At 33.9% G+C, this 17,164-nt stretch overlaps 2 protein-coding genes and 1 long non-coding RNA gene across 6 annotated transcripts in view; all 3 read right to left on the bottom strand.

Moving 5' to 3' along the window:
- LOC127833749 (nephrin-like) overlaps positions 1–16,129 on the bottom strand; it is a 199,568-nt gene extending 183,439 nt beyond the window's left edge. Inside the window, exons 1-4 of the mRNA XM_052359179.1 lie at positions 16,011–16,129; positions 15,504–15,845; positions 12,616–12,921; positions 12,141–12,431 (exon numbers count right to left, since the gene is read on the bottom strand). Of these exons, the coding sequence (XP_052215139.1) occupies positions 12,141–12,431; positions 12,616–12,921; positions 15,504–15,845; positions 16,011–16,068 (997 nt within the window). The 5' untranslated portion in view covers positions 16,069–16,129. The remainder of the gene's footprint in view (positions 1–12,140; positions 12,432–12,615; positions 12,922–15,503; positions 15,846–16,010) is intronic.
- On the bottom strand, positions 7,794–8,720 carry LOC127833757 (uncharacterized). 2 transcript variants are annotated; one of them, XR_008027578.1, is made up of 3 exons: positions 8,389–8,720; positions 8,110–8,191; positions 7,794–7,846 (listed from the first exon to the last, which is right to left on the bottom strand). It is a non-coding gene; the product is annotated as an uncharacterized LOC127833757 (long non-coding RNA). The 2 variants fall into 2 exon arrangements; XR_008027577.1 differs by having other exon boundaries at positions 8,110–8,182.
- On the bottom strand, positions 9,588–11,001 carry LOC127833752 (myelin-associated glycoprotein-like). Of its 3 annotated transcripts, none has more exons than XM_052359182.1 (3): positions 10,867–11,001; positions 10,363–10,647; positions 9,588–9,903 (listed from the first exon to the last, which is right to left on the bottom strand). In XM_052359182.1, exons 1-3 carry the CDS (start codon positions 10,877–10,879, stop codon positions 9,593–9,595), a joined length of 609 nt encoding a protein of 202 aa, XP_052215142.1. In that variant the 5' UTR covers positions 10,880–11,001; the 3' UTR covers positions 9,588–9,592. The 3 variants fall into 3 exon arrangements, with proteins under 3 accessions (XP_052215142.1, XP_052215143.1, XP_052215144.1); XM_052359183.1 differs by having other exon boundaries at positions 10,393–10,647; XM_052359184.1 differs by having other exon boundaries at positions 10,507–10,647.
- Positions 16,130–17,164: the final 1,035 nt, after the last annotated feature.

Below are 17,164 nucleotides of genomic sequence, written 5' to 3'. Positions count from 1 at the left end.
CCACCTATGTACCCGTAAGCTGTTGGTATAAATTGTAAATCACTTCTTGCGACGTCATCAACGTGCGAATAATAAGCAAGGTGTGTAATGTTTATGTTGTCGTTGAACCATTGAATACTAGCCACAGGCCGGCTTAATGAAGTGATGCATGTAAAGGTAGATACGACATTGAAAACTGGGTAAGCAACTGACGTCTGCGGTAGAATGGTTAAGGAAGTAAGTGGAACTGGAAATATAACAATGCGATTTATTTATTACCTAATAATTAAATGGGCAAATTATTATGAGTTTAAATAAAATGAATGAGCTATATGTTTCAATATATTCGGATGTATTTGAAATGATTCAATTTGATTTGATTTGTGGCACGCATATGGGTCAGAGTTTCACTATTGAAATGAAATCGATAACATGTGTAACATTATTTAAAAGATTATAATCATTGAAATTCATATACGGTACATTGCATCTCGTAACCCTTATACAATTCCCCATAGCAAAACCACCGTCGTTTCAGGCAATACTTTGAAAATAACACCAGATGTGTTACACTATCTGCGGTGATTGTTGATGAGTGTTGCGGCAAAGCAACGCGACGTTAACTAGATAACTTTGTATGAAAACGTAAATGTCAGTTTACTTTATCATTCCCATGTTTATTAAATAATATGTGTGCACGAACGATGTAACAGTATAGGTGCATTGAGTTTCCAACATTTAAATAAAGAATCGGCATACCAGTACAGATTCGCCACTTAACGTTAAATTCTACACACACAAAAATCATTTATATGTACAATGCCCATTGAACAGGTTTTCTTTAAATTGCATATTTACTTTAATATAAAGTTACCTGAAATAATAATAATGAAATCCTCAATAATATAATTATTACTTGAGCTTGTATTCTTTATCGTTAAGGAAACTGCATTCAAATAAACAAAATTAGATGTGTACATATTTTAAACAAACTTCACATGTTTTGTTTGCTAAAAGTACACAACCAGACACGTATTCATATTCGGTATTAATTATTCATTATAAAGATGTAAGAAATATGAGCAGTTGTATTGACGCCCGTCGGTAATATTTGCGCCCGTTATTAGAGGTGACAAGTCGCTTCCTTTACACGGTTGTATATGCACATAATAAACCGGCGCAACACCTGCATTATTGGGATATGAAATGAAACGATACAAATATGTTTACAAAGTGATTCTTTATTTCGGCCTTTTTTCTAATCGATAAGTTTTGTGAAGACATATACATAAACCTGCTATCGGATGTAAAGTAAATAAATTGCCGCTGATGGCTGACGCGGCCCGCGTTACCGACAGCGTTTCGTTTTTAAGCGTGTTAAATCCCCTAGTTAACGCGCTCTTGAGGCTCACTATCGCGATAGTTGTGCCGTTATCTGCGTCGTTAACTCGTTTGTTAAGAACTGGCTGCGATCTTTTATGTATATCAACATGGCCAGAGTCGGTAGAATGTTTGGTTCATTATATTTGGCTTACTGAGAAAAAACTCACAGTTGTATAATACAGTTTAATAGTTGCAGCTATCAAAAGCATATTTAATTTTGCTTTTTGGATAGTTTCAAACAAAATTATAACTAGGCAACGTTCATGTGTTTGTTAAATAGAACCAAATATTCCCTTGTGAAATGTTATAGTGAACATAAAGCATGTAATGTTGTATGGAACGGTACTTGCTACAAAATAACTCGAAATAACGAATAGCAATTTAGGTACCAACTAAAAAATTCAAAGAGTTTAGTTTTGAACACTAATAAGACGGTATCAGTGTTGTCTTTATGTAACATGTGTGTGTTGCAATTTGCTCTTGAAAAATGCTTTACCTTGACCGCGGACGTGTACTATTTATGCCAACCTTTTAGGATTCTTCCAATATTGACACATATAATTCTAATGATATTTCAAATTAAATCGTGTTTTAAATGTTGGTACGTGTATGTATACAACGCATGATATACAGTCAAAGTCAAAAGCTCATAAAAGAAAGGGTTTGTTAATTTTTATTATTAAAATATTAACAACTTCGATCGATTTCGTTTTATCTATTGGTATTTGTCAGAAACTTGTAACGACATGTTCTTTATTGCAAACAAAATTATTTAATAAAGTAAAGAACACTTGGAAAAGCTTTCATTATTTTTATTAATAACCTGTTTGGGGTTTTATTCCAATAAGGTTTATACGTTGATCAAGGGATGAACTGTATTTGACTACCCCCCCCCACACCCACATTACAATATCGTCCTAATTAAGTACGTACAGATTCCGAATGGATGCGTTGATGACACTGAGCGCGAATGCTCAGCGAATGAACTAAGTCAAGTTTTCAGAGGAAAAGTTTAAAAAAAACTTGCACATAATTTTGAAAGTTTGTCTTTACATTTTGAAAGATAACATTATAAAATGTGGACATGTTCTGAGATATGTATGATGAAACTCGTAACACAAAAGCGTATCGCAAGCTATTGGTGATCCAAGTACGCAAATATAATCGTAATTGATAACTATAAAAAAAAAATTATACTCGCAGTTTTTACCGAAATCATCATTGTGTACATATGTACTATTGAGAGCAAAATATAATATAAACTGTTGTCACTTTCCTAATGTTGCATGTTAAATCCGACATGTTTACAAATGAAGCTTTATAATTTATTCCAAAGCTTATACAAGTAATAACCAATGAAGCCGTCATTTGTAGCAGACGTTAGATCTTTTCATTAACTCTATTATAGAAAAAACACACAAATGAGTACCAGAGTGATTGATAATAAGACAATTGACATATTGATAACTTACACATTAATCTGATTGTGTAGCTTTTGCTGTCACTATACACATTTCCATATACAGCTTTGCAGCGCCAGCTTTGACCGTCATTTCTTGAATTCACCGACTTTATAGAACACGAGTAGACCTGTGCTGATAAACAGGAACAATCCATAGCATTGTTGTCAGTACGACAAAGTTGCTCAGCTTCTAGCCATTGTTGAGCAATGACAAATTTCTCTTCTTCTGCTCCTTCTCTCATGAACCAATCAATCCTATTCGGCGGGGATGACGTGGAACATGTGAACGTTATGCTACTGTTGACGAAGACATCATTTACATCCACAGTCAATGTCGGCGATGCTTTGTATCCTTTATTAAAAAAATAATTTCTATATCTGGTAAACAATAAGTACACACACGTGTTATCAAAATGCTTATATCGTTCGCATTTCAAATATAGTTTCAAATTTCCTATACAATATAGAGTAGATTTACTTGCTCATTACTTAACGATGCGAGGATATTAAAATTTACCTTTCAATACGAACAGCTCAATTATAAAACAAATACAATTAACTACGGAGACACCCATAGCTCATCATTTAAGGTGATAAAATAATCCTTCGTGCAAAACAATCTACGTAAAATGCTAGTCGGTCATACAAGGAAATTTAAGTATCGGACTTGTATTTACAATAATGTTATCTGTCCTATCCCGGAAAATAAATGAGCAGCATAATTAGACATGTGCCTTAAAATAATTTTGATTAAAGACCAACTGTATTATGTTTTGCAAAATTTGATTATGGGTGTAAATATACTATGTCAATATATCATCTTTTAGTATCCGTTGATTATCTTGCTATAGTTAATTATGGATATGTATACCTATACGTTTATATGCGTTTATACGTTTATATACTGTATATTAAACAAATGACTAACGGTTTCAGACGATATTACATTTTAAGTGTCCAGTTTAACAATCTATTTCAAATGTCAATAACCAACATATGCAGTGGTCAAGAACGATTCGGACAGTTTTTAAAGAGGGCTATTAAAGATTCTTTTGTTTGAAGCATATTGTTGACGACACTCGAAAAACGATGTTCAACGCCGAACATAAAACAGCTTACCACCACAAAAGCTGACCAATAGCATCTCACTGAAGGGTAAATATGACCAAATAAAGGTATCGTATCAATACTTTTAGATAAATATATGACATTTTCACCTTAATGTGTAAACGGTGCCGATATATTTTAAGAACAAACGGCAAAAATATGAACCGATGTTCGCGTCCTAAAACCATTGCAAAATAGAAAGCGAAAAGGTAATGAAACACAGCAGAGCTGTATAACGGGTGCGAGTTTCATTAGCGTGTGAAGTAGAGCGTAAAAATAAGCCTATTGTCCCAAAGCGATGTCGCAATACATGTGTATATATACATGATCAATGCCAAGGTCAAAGTTGCATTACAATTGAATATATAAAACAAACGCCAGACTTAACAGGAAGTGTCGCAAATAATAATAACCATACGAACTTCACTAATAAAAACTTCATGGTGTATCTTCATATCATAGTTCCTGTTCTTATGTTGTAGATGGCCCATGTAGAACAAAACAAATATGTTAAGTGTTTTGATCAGCTTAAACCTGTTGTTATTACTTCCTTCTTTTCTATATATTTGCAAAATAAATACGAAACGGTCGAACGTTATGAACACATAAATTTAACGAACTAGTGTGTCTTCAAATTGTACACATATTTACGTCCGCGTGTGTATATATAATGTTGTCTAATATAACCGTGTTATCATTACCTTTTTTAAACTCAAAACTTTTTAAACATGTCTAAGCTATCGTTAAGAAATAATGTAAAACGTTTACGTTTTTGAAATGGTGCATTCCATTAAAATGAAGGTGTAATAACAGATATTATAAACAATTGCCATGAATTAAGGTTTAAATACGATGTATTTGCATTTTAGATTTTATTTGGACACAGATGAGTCGATATCTCCTTTTTTAATTTGACATCTACAACAACTTTGTTAATATGTTTAGCAAAACACTACTCCAATCATTTGCAAACCACTTGCGATTGATTATGGAGTGGATAGAACTGAATAGAAAAGAAATGCTCAAGCGCAGTATACATTACTCAATAATATTGTAATAGATAAACATCAGCCGCGTACTATCAGATGTTTTCATAACTAATCAGTCGTAAGTGAGTGAATATGAAGCGGCAACTGGAAAACAACATTTTTACAATACACTCATATCGGTATTATTATAGAATATAAGGTATTTTCCTTTTATGTCAGTGTATATATTGAAGATGTTTTACTTAAACAACACGCTTAATGTATTAAGTTCATGTAAGTTAAAGTAGAAGGTCTAAAACTTGGTTGAAGTTGGTCAGGTGCATGTCTGTCAATTGATAGCTCACTAATTTCTTTCCAGATTTGTTCATTTAAATAAATGTACATTAAATGGTAGAGTTGTTACCCAAAATACAATGCTCTCTATAACGGACTAACGGCATGTGAGCAGTTTTGAATGTAGATTCATGTTATATACTTTTACTAATCGTGCAACCGACTAAGATGGAGTTTCTGTCTATGCATACAAATTTGTTCAATACTTAATTTCCGGTATATACGTGTTTTGAGATGTAGTGAACGTCTGTTAAAGGACGTAAATAGACCTAACCGATTTATATTAAGTTATCAAGCGATCTTGGGATCGTTGTTATTTTCTTCCTCCTAAATATATATGTATATTTTCCTTCCTGTATTAATTATTAAGTTTAGTTCGTACACTAGTCTGAACCTTTTTGGCGAACACGCATCATGTAAATTTTGGAGGCAGACAGACGACTCGCAAGAAAACCAGTACGCGTTCAACTAAGTAAACGCAATTCTAAGTAGACATGTGGTATCCTAATAACGGTTAGGAATCAGAAAGTGTGCGTTATTGTAAACAAATCAAACCATACGCAGAAAGTATGAATTTGCCTTTATTATTCTGGTGATATAGAAATAAATGAAACCCGAAAGACATTAAACGAACAGTAATTAAGATCCCTGCTTTTTTTATTAAATCGTCCTTAAAGGGGCCTTTTCACAGATTTTGGCATTTTTTAACTTATTCATTAAATGCTTTATATTGATAAATGTAAACATTGGATCGTAAAAGCTCCAGTAAAAAATCAAGAATAAAATTTAAAAAAGGAAAGGAACATTGCCCGGAGCAGGTTTCGAACCAGTGACCCCTGGAGTCCTGCCAGAGTCCTGAAGTAAAAACGCTTTAGCCTACTGAGCTATTCCGCCGAGTACACATGCTGAACGTATTTTATACATTATATAAGCAATCTTCGTAGTTGCACAAAATTTAACGACAAAAACAGAACTCTCCAAATTATTCAATCGTTACGCGTTGCAACGCTTTATAATTTTCAGGTTTTAAATTCGTCAAAAGATGCATATAATGGCTATATTAGAGCATGGTAATTGTTCAGTATTACTGTTTCCTCACAAATATCATAACTAAAACGAAAATTTGCGAATCTGAAACAACTTTTTTCAATGTTGTCAATTTACCAAAGCGTGAAAAGATCCCTTTAAAACACATCTGATATATTATGTTATATTATATAATGCTATTTCTTGACTGCATAGCACAAGTACACTTCACATGTTTCTTCCTAAATATGCTATATGAGGCGGTTGCTGATACTATATATATATATATTGTTGTTTTAAATTTGCAATACGAGTGATTTTATTTTCAATGTGTCCCGTCTTGTATCCTTAAAACAAGCACTTGAATTCATTTCACTGATAAATGAGTGGAATGAATTGGTGCATTATATTAATAGTGACACAAATGGTTATATGATACCGTCAACAATCAAATAGGCTTTACCAAGTAATCATTAGCTCCTAAACCAACGGAATCATTTATTGTTAACACGAGTATTAAACTACATGATGAGAAATGTTGCAAAAAACAACATATGTGGACTGTTAATATGCATTGTTGAAATGAATGTCAATGATGTCGAGTACATTATTTTCAGAAACTTTCAAAACGCCTGAGTTTTAAATAAATCAATTTCACTGAACTTTATTTTTATTTGTCAACCCTGGTTTTAAACAAGTATCAGATAACGTTGTTTAGCATAAAAAACAATCACTAGTTGAATGGTAAAACGCAAACTCGCAGCTTTTTTAAACGACATACATACCAGAGTTTTAGATACAACGAGAACACTTTAAATACATATTTAAATATCAGGTAAACTGATTTAAACTTTAACATAACTGTCCATGAGAGAGCGATTTTCTGTTATGTGCATTATACCATTTTTTAATAATTTAAACCTATAGAAAGTACACAAACAAATTTTGGTGCTATATATTACTATATATATTAAGCAGATTCTAAAAACCCTACGTAAACAAAAACATCGGAGGCCATTTGTTCATATAATGCAGGGTAATACTTAAACCAAACTGAATATAACACATTATGTAATATGTACGTTATCTTTTACACCAACAAATTCAAATGGATATACATAAAAGTGATCCAATCCGATTATAAAAAGCATTAAATCTATATACATTTACTACGCAACACATACGGTTAAGTCATTGAGTGAACAGCTGTAAATTTACGTATTCCGGATTATTTGCTGACTCATCAGTTTGACACGATGCAGATATCTTTGCAGACGAACTATTGACTTGTTGAGAAATACAGGCCGAAATCCTCAAGTATTCACGACATTCAAGCTCCTTAAGTGTTTCGTACTGATTGGTATGACGGACCTGGGATGAGTCTGGAAGAACAACAAACGATAATTAAAGTGGATATCACGGTTCGTATGGTCTGACAATTTCAACCAACTATAAACAACGCAATTCATACGATGATAATATCCGTATTAAGTAATACAAACGTGAAGCCTTGCCGATTCTACAGGTTTCATAACTTCCATCTGTTGTAGAGGTGTCGTTGTTGCCCCTGAATACAAACAGCGTGAAACTACTAAATAGTGAATGAATAGAAAACATTGTTTGGAATAGGCAATAGTTAACGGGTCACCTTAATACATATTTCGCGATAAAACGTTCACAAAACACCTACCACCTACCAGATATGGTAGCCCCCCTGTGTCTTACACCATGTTCAGGACCAAACACGTGTTTTTACGCTATTACAGCATATTTTTAAAAACAAGCGAAGGCAAACTTATAAAATTAAGGTGCAAGTATTCATTCACTTACTGTTCTCTGACCAGATCTTCATACCGCCCAACCGAGTTCCTATTCAATGTGCATTGTTGTGTTGCGTTTAGCCCTGTAATTACTGACACGTACAAAGCAATATAACACTAGATCTAATTTCGTTTTAGTAACTTTATAACAGTATTGTGCATGTCATTATCCTTGTATTAAAAGTCCATTTGTAAACGCGAAAACAAGAATATATGTCATTATACGAAGTGCGATTGAAATAAATTATAAAGCCGTCCAATGAACTGTTTGACAGACAAGAATGCATACCAGTATGCAGTAAAGCATTACAATCTGATCTGTATCTCCATATCAGGACGGACACGGCAATAACGACAACTACTCCAAATACTCCACCTACTGCTCCACTAAGAGCGGATGTTGACAAGCCACTACCAACTAAGAAAACATGCACTAGCTGTACACAATACCAAAGAAAGGCACACGCTGATACTTCTGGGAATACATATTATTAATATCTCGAGTTTTGTCATACTCAGCATAGCCGTTATTTCCTAAACGAATCATAACAAGACAAAAACAGCGATACCATATGCATAAGCAAATATGAAACAGTAAAATCTGATTTAGCTATGCGTTTAACATATACTTTTGTATATATAAATATATATATATAAATATGAGAAGACGTAGCTATTACCTGCATCGACGAGCGTCGTTATGTGCATTGCTTGAGTCCAATCCGACTCTCCAATTTTGTTTTGAGCCCGTAATTTGAATGTGGTATGTTATCCCAGACGCTAACCCATCGATTGTCCATATATGTTTCGAAATGTTTATGGGAATGATAATCCAGCTGCCATCGCCTAATACTTTGTACCTTATAGTAAATGTTTGATTTTCCCCGCCATTGAAACCTGGAATCCATTCGACGATCAGTTCCGTTTTCCCTATACTGCTTATTTGCGATTCTTTCGGAATTTCCGGTTTTGCTATGATATACAATCAGTTTGATGAATGAATATGACAATTCAATTATATGCATTATATCATTCGATTGTTAAACATATGTTTAACAAAACGATTTGGAACTGATATGGCAAATAAATTATAGGGTAGTTCAATGACTGATGCACATACACTGCGCTTTTAAAGTGAACACTTCCATCGTTGAACCCAGTTTGTTAGAAACGTTCACCATGTAGTCGCTATAATCTTCAAGTTGCACATGGAATATATTTAGCTGTGTCTGCATGCTTTCATCAGAGAGTGTGATCAGGAAGTTGTTGTCATCTGATAAAACCCTCCAACTATCATTCTGTCGCTTGTACCAAATTACATCTTGTGAAGTCGGTTTAGGATATGCAATTACTGTGAATGTGAACAACACAGAGTCGTTCGGTGCGCTGAACAATGTTGTAGTTGGAAGAGAAAATGGCGATGCTCTCGGTACACCTGTAAAAAAAACGAGTATATGATAATGTATATTTATTTCAAGTTAATACACTACTATTTAGTTTAATAAGATACACTTGCAGTAAACTAAAAGAGCAAATAACTGTCTCCCTTCGTTATAACGATTATCAGCCAAGCATGTGTAGTTTCCAGTATCATATTCGCATTGTGCTTGTTGAATGCGATATTTAGCTTCACGTCCTTTTATTTCAATCAAGATGCTTTCATTTCCACGGGTAGTATTCATTACACGAAGCACAGGCTCAGGGTCACCATCTGCAACACACAACAGATCTACTGTCTCACCCTGGTTAACAGCGATGCTATTGTGTGATTGATTTGATTTGAATTCCCGTACATATGCTCCGTCTGGAAAAAATGTGTTTTGATTTAACTTTTAACACCAATAATCCAATAGGCAAAGTGCAGATACACAAATAAATGGACATTGTATGATTAATTTAGATAAATATTTCAGCAATAATTGTATTTTGCACAGTTATTAATATCGCTTACGTGTTTAATTTAAAAGTAGCAACATGTGTGACAAACAAAATATTTCGAGTTACAAACAAGCTCAATACAATTTTTATCCACCTATCTCATCGTGTTACCTATTGTAAATATATGCATTATACACATCGTGTTTCTCAAGTTTTTTTTCAAACGACGGAATAATTAAACAAATATACTGAACATGTTTTATTCGCATGATTTGATAACACATAATAGTGTATATAAAGTCAGCATAATTATATTGCTATACTTATTCTTAAATTATTTAAACACCTGTGTTAAAATGTTTACTAAATCGATATTTCATCTTACATTCAGCATTTATATAGACTGTCGACTGACTTAATCCGTATAGAACGTCGTTAGTTATTGGCTGCATTCTGTTATTAGCATTGCACTGGTATTCCCCTTCATCTGTCAATCTAATGTTGTTTATTATAAGTGTTTTTCCAGTACCCATCACTCTGCCAATGTCCTTCCTTATCCATGAATAGTTTGAGGCTGGTGGATTACCAACACGAGTCAAATTGCACACAACTGTGAGAGAATTGTTCAGTAGCACGGTTTGGTTCTGGAGACGTTGAACATCAGGCGGGTCTGTGAAATCAAATTGGCATATGTATATGCACTTACTTAAAGAACGCGATATTATTTTTTTTTAATATGCTGATGACCGTTATTAGATTTTTCATATTATAAAGTTAAATGGCTAGACAAAAAGTAATAATGTTTAAATAACGGAAAAATACATAGAATAACTTTTGATACTCAATCTATAAGCAGACATGTTCAATATTAATGCACATCTGTACTCACATAGCACTTCCATTGAAACGGTTACAAGTGTAGTCCCGACAACACTCTTTCCCACACTATCTGTCAAGGTGTTTTCTGCGTTACATGTTACATTTCTCTCTATGTCAGTTCTCACATTTCTTATTATCAGAGCATCACCTTGTTGTGCTACATGACCGGACCAACTATATCGAGGAGCTGGGTTACTGCTGGCCGAACATAATATTTTGAACGACCATCCTTCAATAACTTTAAATTCATTCTCTATTGGAGTGACTTTATTGTACATCAATGCTATGGTCGAAGGGCCATCTTAAAAGTATAACACATATGCAATTGATTCATGATGGTTTTATAAACAAAATTATACGATACCTTGTCAAAACTCACATGTAAACTTATACTTACAGAGTATATCAAGATTTGCGAAGGAATTGTTACTGCCAATAACATTTCCTTTAAATGATGTATCCATAACATTTTTTGCCATGCAATTGTGTCTTGTGTTCGTTGTTCGCGTTACATTCACTATCGTTAAAATACTCCCTTTGTGTCCGGTATCCCAGGTGTATGTCGAGTTCGGAACACTGTCAACGGAGCACATCAAGATAATGGTACTTCCAACTTTGACTTTAATTGGATCATGTAACGCATTCCAAAGTGCATCTGAGTTTGTAGGAATTGTGTACGTGATTGTAGGAATACCAGGGCCATCTACAGACAGACAATTATGCAATAATGATTCAGCATATACAGACATTAAGATAACATTTGCAATAAACTCTCAATATGTGCACCGGTTCTTACATAATACTCTCGCTGATACGTTTCTTGTTACATAAGACGTTGATATTACTCCATCAAATTCAGTCATAGTGTTTGTAGCTTGGCAAGTCCATACAGCATCATGCTGCACACTTATGACGGTTAATGTAGGTGAAGCACTCAGTTGTCCATTCCAGAATACCGTAGCCAGGGGATTGGCGTCACTAGTACAGACTATGTTGATGTTGTCACCTCTCTGTACTCTTATTGTACTATTTATGATTTCTATGCTCTTGTCATTGCTCGATAACTTTGTAATGACTGGTGGATCTGTAATTGCAGATTTCACTATTCTTAATGTTATTACTGCGTTAACATTTAAGTGCAATGTCAACTTTAAGGTGAGTATCTTTAAAGCTTTATTCACATTCTGACATTTTTTTACCATTTAGAAGCGATTATCTAATTAAAGCTTTGCCCCCTCTTGTACCAAGAATTTTAATTATCAAAATGATTTTAATCCAACTTACACAATACATTTATTTTTAATGCGATATTCTTCTCTGTAGCCTCTGCACTATTTATACCGTCAAATGTGCGCATAACATTATACGCCTTACATGACACGCTACCGTTATTGCGAGTGAATGTACAATTCAGAAAAGCACCGGTCGATCGTCCGCCCGAGTAAGTCCAATTATACGAAGGTTGTGGATATCCGGTGGAGAAACAATTCAAATGAACGAGTCTATCCTCTCGTATTGCAAAATCAGTTGATATACTTAGATTGTTGATAGTCACTATTGGGTTAGAAACGGGGTCTGCAAACGAAATATCAAACGAGTTAGTTTAAATACGTCTAAAGAAACTCATTCAACTATCGTTTTCTGAATGTCGGAAAGACATGTTCAAACAATCTGCAATAGACATAGCGTACCAATAGTAACAAAAAAAATATTTGAAATGAAACACACTCTACATTAAAAAAATATGTTAAGTACTTACACTGTACTCGAATGCTTATGTTAGCTGATAGAACGTTACTAATGGATTTAAACTCATAACTTGCAACGCAGGATATATTTCCACCTATGTACCCGTTAGCGTTTGGTATAAATTGTAAATCACTTCTTGCGACGTCATCAATGTGCGAATAACTAGCAAGGTGTGTTATGTTTATGTTGTCGTTGAACCATTGAATACTAGCCACAGGCCGGCTTAATGAAGTGATGCATGTAAAGGTAGATACGACATTGAAAACTGGGTAAGCAACTGACGTCTTTGGTAGAATGGTTAAGGAAGTAAGTGGAACTGGAAATATAACAATGCGATTTATTTATTACCCATTAATTAAAATGGGCAAATTATTATGAGTTTAAATGAAATGAATGAGCTATATGTTTCAATATATTCGGATGTATTTAACATGATTTAATTTGATTTGATTTGTGGCACGCATATGGGTCAGAGTTTCACTATTGAAATGAAATCGATAATGTGTGTAACATTATTTAAAAGATTATAATCATTGAAATTCATATGCGGTACAATACAGCTCGTAACCCTTATACAATTCCCCATAGCGAAACCACCGTCGTTTCAGGCAATACTTTGAAAATAACACCAGATGTGTTACACTATCTGCGGTGATTGTTGAGGAGCGTTGCGGCAAAGCAACGCGACGTTAACTAGATTACTTTGTATGAAAACGTACATGTCAGTTTACTTTATCATGCCCATGTTTATTAAATAATATGTGTGCATGAACAACATAGGTGCATTGAGTTTCCAACATTTAAATAAAGAATCGGCAAACCAGTACAGATTCGTCACTTAACGTTAAATTCTACAAAAAAATCATTTATATGTACAATGCCATTGAACAGGTTTTCTTTAAATTGCATATTTACTTTTACATAAAGTTACCTGAGATTATAATTATGAAATCCTCAATAATAGAATTATTACTTAAGCTTGTATTCTTTATCGTTAAGGAAACTGTATTCAAATAAACTAAATTAGATGTCTACATATTTTAAACAAGCATCACATGTTTTGTTTGCTAAAAGTACACAAGCAGACACGTAATCATACTCGGTATTAATTATTCATTATAAAGGTGTAAGAAATATGAGCAGTTGTATTGACGCCCGTCAGTAATATTTGCGCCCGTTATTAGAGGTGACAAGTCGCTTCCTTTACACGGTTGTATATGCACATAATAAACCGGCGCAACACCTGCATCATTGGGATATGAAATGAAACGATACAAATATGTTTACAAAGTGAGTCTTCATTTCGGCCATTTTTATCTTATCGATAAGTTTTGTGAAGACATATACATAAACCTGCTATCGGATGTAAAGTAAATAAATTGCCGCTGATTGCTGACGCGGCCAGCGATACCGACAGCGTTTCGTTTTTTAGCGTGTTAAATCCCTTAGTTTACGCGCTCTTGAGGGGTTCACTATCGCGATATTTGTGCTTTTATCTGCGTCGTCAACTCGTGGTTTAAGAACTGGCTACGATCTTTTATGTATATCAACATGACCAGAGTCGGTAGAATGTTTGGTTCATTATACTTGGCTTACTGAGAAAAAACTCACAGTTGTATAATACAGTTTAATAGTTGCAGCTATCAAAAGCATATTTAATTTTGCTTTTTGGATAGTTTCAAAAAAAATATAACTAGGCAACGTTCATGTGTTGGTTAAATAGAACCAAATATTGCCTCGTGAAATGTTATAGTGAACATAAAGAATGTGATGTTGTTTGGAATGGTAATTGCTACAAAATAACTCGAAATAACGAATATCAATTAAGGTACCAACTAAAAAATTCAAAGAATTTAGTTTTTAATACTAATAAGACGGTATCAGTGTTGTCTTCATTAACTGATGTAACATTTGTGTTATGCAGTTTGCTCTTGAAAAATGCTTTACCTCTACCGCGGACGTGTAATATTTATGCCAACCTTCTAGGATTCTTCCAATATTGACACATATAATTCTAATGATATTTCAAATTAAATCGTGTTTTAAATTTTGGTACGTGTATGTATACAACGCAAGATATACAGTCAAAGTCAAGAGCTCATAAAGAAAGGGTTCGTTCATCTTAATTATTAAAATATTAACAACTACGATCGATTTCGCTTTATCTATTGGTATTTGTCAGAAACGTGTAACCACATGTTCTTTATTGCAAACAAAATTATTTAATAAAGAAAAGAACTCTTGGAATAGCTTTCATTATTTTTATTAATAACCTGTTTTGGGTTTTCATCCAATAAGGTTTATACGTTGATCAAGGGATGAACTACATTTGACTACCCCCCCCCACATTACAATATCGTCCTAATTAAGTATGTACAGATTCCCCATGGATGCGTTGATGACACTGAGCGCGAATGAAGTCCAGTTTTCAAAGGAAAAGTTTTAAAAAAAACTTGCACATAATTTTGAAAATTTGTCTTTACATTTTGAAAGATAACATTATAAAATGTGGACATTTTCTAAGATATGTATGCTGAAACTCGTAGCACACAAGCGTATTGCAAGCTATTGGTGATCCAAGTACACAAATATAATCGTAATTGATAACTTAAAAAAATTATACTCGCAGTTTTAACCGAAATCATCATTGTGTACATATGTACAATTGAGAGCAAAATATAATATAAACTGTTGTCAATTTCCTAATTTTGCATTTTAAATCCGACATGTTTACAAATGAAGCTTTATAATTTATTCCAAAGCTTATACAAGTAATAACCAATGAAACCGTCATTTGTAGCAGACGTTAGAACTTGTCATTAACACTATTATAGAAAGAACACACAAATGAGTACCAGAGTGATTGATAATAAGACAATTGACAAATTGATAACTTACATATTAATCTGATTATGTAGCTTTTGATTATACTATATTCAATTCCATCGAAAGCTTTGCAGCGCCATCTTTGTCCGTCATTTCTTGAAATCACTGACTTTATAGAACACGAGTAGACGTGTTCTGATAAACAGGAACAATCCATAGCATTGTTGTCAGTACGACGCAGATGATCAGCATCTAACCATTGAGCAATGACCTTTTTCTCTTCTTCTGATCCTTCTTCGCTCATGAACCAAACAACAGCTTCCGGCGGGGATGACGTGGAACATGTAAACGTTATGCTACTGTTGACGAAGGCATCATTAACCTCCACAGTCAATGTCGGCGATGCTTTGTACCCTTTATTAAAAAAATAATTACTATATCTGGTAAACAATAAGTACACACACGTGTTATCAAAATGCTTATATCGTACGCATTTCAAATATAGTTTCAAATTTCCTATACAATATAGAGTAGATTTACTTACTCATTACTTAACGAAGCGAGCATATTAAAATTTACCTTTCAATACGAACAGCTCAATTATAAAACAAATACAATAAACTACGGAGAAATCCATAGCTCATCATTTAAGGTGATATAATAATCCTTCATGCAAAACAATCTACGTGAAATGCTAGTCGGTCATACAAGGAAATTTAAGTATCGGGCTTGTATTTACAATCTTTCCTATCCCGGAAAATAAATGAGCAGCATAATTAGACATGTGCCATAAAATAATTTTGATTAAAGACCAACTGTATTATGTTTTGCAAAATTTGATTATGGGTGTAAATATACGAGTTAATGTATCATTCTTTCAGTATTCGTTGATTATCTTGCTATAGTTAATTATGGATATGAATACGTTTATATGCCAATAATACAGACACAGTGTGTAAAATTCAGTGTACATTTATCACAGCAGAAAACATAGATATAAACCTTTTGGCTAACATATGATATCTGCAGACAATAATGTTTTGCATTTGACGCCTCATTGCACCTGAATTATGACTTTGCCTGTCATGCTATCATTTATATCCAGTTTTACTCAAGTATAATACGTTCTCCATTAAACACCGCCATATTCGGATGGAATAACTGAGAGACGCACGGACGGAAAAATACGATGGTTGGTCAATAAATGTATATGCTGGCTTTTAAAGATTAAATACATAAGGACTCATTCTTGCAAATAAACAAAGAAGGATACAAATAAGACATGCCATCTAAACTAAACAACGATGTTTACAAAATGAGCACTGAACCATGATCGCGCTACTGCGTGGTTACCAATATCTATCTATCTATCTATCTATATATACTGCCAAGCGCCCTTAAGAGCATTATAGGCAGGGAGAGATTATTGAGTCCGTTTCCTGGGAAGAACCAGTACTAGGTTTCTATGGAGGAGATATTGAGAACGCTCCCAGAGTAGGGAGCGAACCCACGAACTCCCGATCGCTAGGCGGACACCTCATCCACTACACCACCGCGATCTTAAATATTGACGTAGACGACGTCGCAATTATTTATGTACATATGTAGTCGAAAACAGTCTCACAAAATAAAAATGTGTCTATTTTCTTATTTAACTTTTGGCTGAGATGACCGCTCATCATTTAGACATTACTTTCTTCAATAAAATGCATATAGTTGTGAGGATTGTTTAG

The sequence above is a fragment of the Dreissena polymorpha genome, chromosome 6 (assembly GCF_020536995.1).
Source record: "Dreissena polymorpha isolate Duluth1 chromosome 6, UMN_Dpol_1.0, whole genome shotgun sequence".
NCBI lineage: Eukaryota > Metazoa > Mollusca > Bivalvia > Myida > Dreissenidae > Dreissena > Dreissena polymorpha.
This window is presented reverse-complemented; position numbering and strand designations above follow the sequence as displayed.